Source organism: Salvelinus namaycush, unplaced genomic scaffold (genome assembly GCF_016432855.1).
Source record: "Salvelinus namaycush isolate Seneca unplaced genomic scaffold, SaNama_1.0 Scaffold310, whole genome shotgun sequence".
NCBI classification, from domain to species: Eukaryota; Metazoa; Chordata; class Actinopteri; order Salmoniformes; family Salmonidae; genus Salvelinus; species Salvelinus namaycush.
Window position 1 is genome coordinate 44,514 of NW_024060009.1, and position 5,000 is coordinate 49,513.

At 41.3% G+C, this 5,000-nt stretch overlaps 1 protein-coding gene across 1 annotated transcript in view; it reads left to right on the top strand.

The window, feature by feature from the left end:
- myb (v-myb avian myeloblastosis viral oncogene homolog) overlaps positions 1–5,000 on the top strand; it is a gene marked incomplete at its 5' end in the record, with an annotated part of 48,174 nt that overhangs the window by 34,276 nt on the left and 8,898 nt on the right. The window contains one exon of the mRNA XM_038985247.1: positions 1,021–1,125. Coding sequence (XP_038841175.1) covers positions 1,021–1,125 — 105 coding nt within the window. The remainder of the gene's footprint in view (positions 1–1,020; positions 1,126–5,000) is intronic.

Sequence of the window (5,000 nt, forward strand, 5' to 3'; positions counted from 1 at the left end):
TATGTCATATTATTACCATATAGATCAGCTGTAGTAGAATAGTAGAGCATCAACCTAATATAAATGTATCATCAGTTATAAGTTCGAGGATAGTATAGTTATAGTATAGTATAGTATATAGTATATAGTATAGTATAGTAGTATATATAGTATAGTTATAATTATAGTTACTGTCTGTAAAAATGATACTGTATTTGCCATCTACTATTCTTTTTTATTCAGCATTTTTTTTTAATTACCGTTTTAAAATGTGTATCTTGTATTTTGTACTATTGGATTTAAATGTCCCTCTTTTGTAAACCTACGGATAAAAACTATTAATTAATTAATTGGCGATTATTAGAATAGTAGAATACAGAAGGTGCGATTTCTACATTTGTTTGTGCCTCAGCAGTTTTTCTCTTGTCATCAACAGCAAAACAAAATGTGGTATTGGTAAATTAGTCTACCGGCCAGTCGTCGTGTAGTAATCATGATCAGATTACCGACCGCGGGGACTCCATTGTTTTGGGTGCAAACAAAATGTGCTCATGGTATTTGATTGAAAACTTTTTCATGAATGACTCAGAGGTGAAAGATGTTTGAAATGTCAATGAATGAACAATCAAAGGTTCTGAACAAAGGGGGACATTACAAGTGTTATCAGTTTAGCAGTTTGTATTTAGAGTTTTGAAAATATACCACTGTACATCTGAAAAATGTGCTAAAGTTACTGTAATACCCGGTCTAAATCTCTCTCTCTCTCTCTCTCTCTCTCTCTCTCCCTCCCTACCTCTCTCTCTCGCTCTCTCTCCCCCTCTCCCTCTCTCTCCTCCCTACCTCTCTCTCTCGCGCTCTCTCCCCCTCTCTCTCTCTCTCTCCCTACCTCTCCTCCCCCTCTCCCTCTCCCTTCCCTCTCTCTCTCCCCTCTCCCTCTCTCTCTCTCCTACCTCTCCCTCTCCTCTCCCTCTCCCTCTCCCTCTCCCTCTCCCCCTCCCTCCCTCTCTCCCCCTCCCTCCCTCTCTCCCTCTCTCCCTGTAGAGACATTATAATGAGGAGGACCCGGAGAAGGAGAAGAGAGTGAAGGAGATTGAGCTGCTGCTGATGTCAACAGAGAATGAGCTGAGGGGACAGCCTGCACTACCTGTGAGTGTGTGTGTGTGTGTGTGTGTGTGTGTGTGGGTGTGTGTGTGTGTGTGTGTGTGTGTGTGTGTGTGTGTGTGTGTGTGTGTGTGTGTGTGTGTAGGAAACATCTGGGGGTCTATTTCACAGCAGAAGTGATGAAATCGCCCTTATCTCACTGTGTGTGTTGTGACCCCCTTGTGCAACCCCCTGCCCACTACCACCACCACAGCCACCCTCCTGCCAACTTTAACTTCCCTTTCTCTATCTCTCCCTCTCTCTCACCTCGCTCCAACAATCTGACACTTTCTGCCTCTCTCTCTCTCTCTCTCTCTCTCTCTCTCTCGCTCTCTCTTCCTCTCCCTCTCTCTCTCTTCCTCTCTCTCCCTGACTCTCTCTCTCTCTCTCTTTCTCTCTCTCTCTTTCTCAAATTCAAATTCAAGCTGCTTTATTGGCATGAAAAACATTGTGTCAATTTTGCCAAAGCAACAATGTATATGATATACATTGTAATAAAAATAATAAAGAATAACAAATAATACTCATTTAAAATGGTAGTGAATAATAATACAAAAAAATACAAAAAATAACAACAATAAAATGGTAATAGTAGAAATATAATACAAATAAAATAATAATATAATTAATATAAAAGTATGTAACTAACTATTACTGTCATCTTCACCATCAGTACTACCACCATCATCATCATTACTACTACCATCATCATCACTAAACTGTTATCACTACCATCGCCCCTACTACCGGTACCTCTACTATTTGGAATAATAATCACAACAATAATAATAATAACAACAATACCAGTAATAACAATAATACTAATTATGAGTAAGTTACTGCTTACTATGCAGATGTTATTATTCAGTGTCCCTCAGGCTTTGGCAGGCAAATACATATTTGGCTGCAAGAGGAGTCGTTGCTCCTTCGCCCATGAGTATTTTTAGTTTTTCCTCTGGGTTTAATAAGTTAAAATTGTGAATAAATTTAGTGATTTCTGTGAACAATGAATCTCTTGGTGAGGAGTATTTATCACAGTAAAGGAGAAAGTGCATCTCTGTTTCTACCTCCCCTGTCGTGCAGTGACCACATACACGCTCCTCTTTGGGTAGCCATGTCTTTTTATATCTGCCGGTTTCTATTGCCAGTTGGTGGTCACTCAGCCTGTACTTGGTAAGGGTCTGTCTCTGCTTCGTATCTCTGTCAGAGTAGAGATAATCAGCCAGGTGGTCACTCAGCCTGTACTTGGTAAGGATCTGTCTCTGCTTCGTATCTCTGACAGAGTAGAGATAATCAGCCAATTCATATTCTCTGTTTAGGTTCAGATAGCAATTCAGTCGGCTTTGGGATTTTGTTTGGTTTTTCCAATGTTGTATATATGAGTCCTTTGATTGGTTCATGATTTTGTTTATTGGAATTCTTTCTTTTGAAGCAGTGCTGGTATCAGCTTGGTTGGTTAGGTCCAACACCAGCTGACTGAGAGGGCTCGTTTCTGGGCTCAGCTCTTGGGTTTGAAGTGCTTTAAATTGCAGACTTGAATTTGGACTAGAATTTAGATGTAGCCAAAATTGTAATGATCTTTTGTATTTTCATTATACTGGAAAGCGGCCCAATTCTGCCCTACATGCATTAGTTGGTGTATTTCTCTGGACTTGTAGAATTTTCCGACAGAATTCTGCATGTAGGGCTTCAATTGGATGTTTGTGCCACATTTTAAAGTCCAGTTTATCGAGTGGCCACCAAACCTCTCTTCCGTAAAGAGCTATTGATTGGTAGGATTACACTGTCAAATATTTTTGGTCCAAATTCTAATTGGGATGTTGATTTAGAATAATTTCATTTTTTGTTGCATACAATGCTCTGCGGGCTTTTCCTTTTGATGGCATTCACTGCCATATTAAAGTTTCCTGATGCAGATATGGTCAGACCAAGGTATGAGTCATTTTTACTGTGTTCAATTATGGTGTTGTTCAGGGTGGATTTATATTTCTGTTTCTGACATCTGTTTTTTAGGGGAGGGAAATCATGTTTGTTTTGTTTTTTATATATTTACTGCCAGGGCCCAATTATGGCAATATTGCTCTGTACAATATTAAGGTTCTGTTGAAGACCTTCTTTGGTTGGTGATAGAAGAACCAAATCATTAGTATATATCAGATATTCTACCTCTGTGTTAGATAATGTGAGTCCTGGGGCTGGAGAATGGTCCAACATTGATAGAAATGTTGAAAAGGTTTGGACTCAAACTGCAGCCTTGTCTCACACCTCGACGTTGGATTTTTATTGCCCACTTGTTTTCTGTGTACATACATTTTGTTATTTGTTTTATTTATTATATACCTTACCACCAAGCCCACTTTGGAGAATTTTGAAGAATATACCTTTGTGCCAAATAGAATCAAATGCTTTTTTAAAGTCAATAAATCAAGAATAAGTTTGGCCTCTTTTTTGTTGGTGGACGTGTTTATTAATTAGTGCGTGTAAGGTGTATATATGGTCAGTAGTGCGATGGTTAGGGAGAAAGCCAATTTGACATTTACTTATTACATTTTTTTCTTGAAGAAAGGTTTTGAATTCAAAATACTACAGAAAACCTTTCCCAAGTAGCTGTTAACGCAAATTCCCCTGTAATTATCGGGGTCTGATTTGTCTCCACTTTTGTGGATAGGGGAGATGAGCCCCTGGTTCCAGACATCAAGAGAGCAGCCAGAAGTTAGTACCATGTTGAACCATTTAAGCATAGTATTTTGCAACTCAGGTGTGCTGTTTTTCAACGTTTCATTCCTGATGTTATCTAGACCACAAGCCTGCTTTGATTTAATAGATTTGAGCTTTTCATTTAGTTCTTGTTGGGTTATCGGGTAATCTAATGGATTTTGGTTGTTTTTTAATGACTGATTCAAGGATGTTCAGTTTTTCTTGAATTTCTAATTGGTTATGTTGTAAGTCTTTTTGTTGGAATGTTTTTGTATAGATTATCAAACTACGTTTTACAAATTCCTTCATCTTGTATGGCTAATTATTGTGGCTTTGTCATGTTTAAATTGTTCCTGTAACGGCTGTCGTCTTCCTCCTCGTCTGAGGAGGAGAAGTTTGAAGGATCGGAGGACCAATGCGCAGCGTGGTAATTGTTCATCTTATTTAATGAAAGTGAACAACTCAAAATACAAAAACAACAAAGTGAAAACCGAAACAGGTGCAGACACACAAAGACTGAAAACAACCACCCACAAAACCCAACAGAAAACAGGCTACCTAAATATGGTTCCTAATCATGAACATGAATGACAGCTGCCTCTGATTGAGAACCATATCAGGCCAAACACAGAAAACCAACACAGAAATAGAAAACATAGATTACCCACCCAACTCACGCCCTGACCAACTAAAACAAAGAAAATACAAAAGAACTATGGTCAGAACGTGACAGTACACCCCCCCCCCCAAGGTGCGGACTCCGACCGCAAAACCTGAACCTATAGGGGAGGGTCTGGGTGGGCATCTGTCCGCGGTGGCGGCTCTGGCGCTGGACGTGGACCCCACTCCACCATTGTCTTTGTCCGCTTCAGTGACGTCCTTTGAGCGGCGACCCTCGCCGACCTTGGCCTGGGAACCCTAATAAAGGGCCCCACTGGACTGAGGAGCGCCTCTGGACTGAGGGGCGCCTCTGGACTGAGGGGTGCCTCTGGACTGAGGGGCAGCTCCGGACTGAGGGGCAGCTCAGGACTGAGGGGCAGCTCAGGACTGAGTGGCAGCTCAGGACTGAGGGGCAGCTCAGGACTGAAAGGCAGCTCCGGACTGAAAGGCGGCTCCGGACTGAAAGGCGGCTCCGGACTGAGGGGCGGCTCCGGACTGAGGGGCGGCTCCGGACTGAGGGGTGG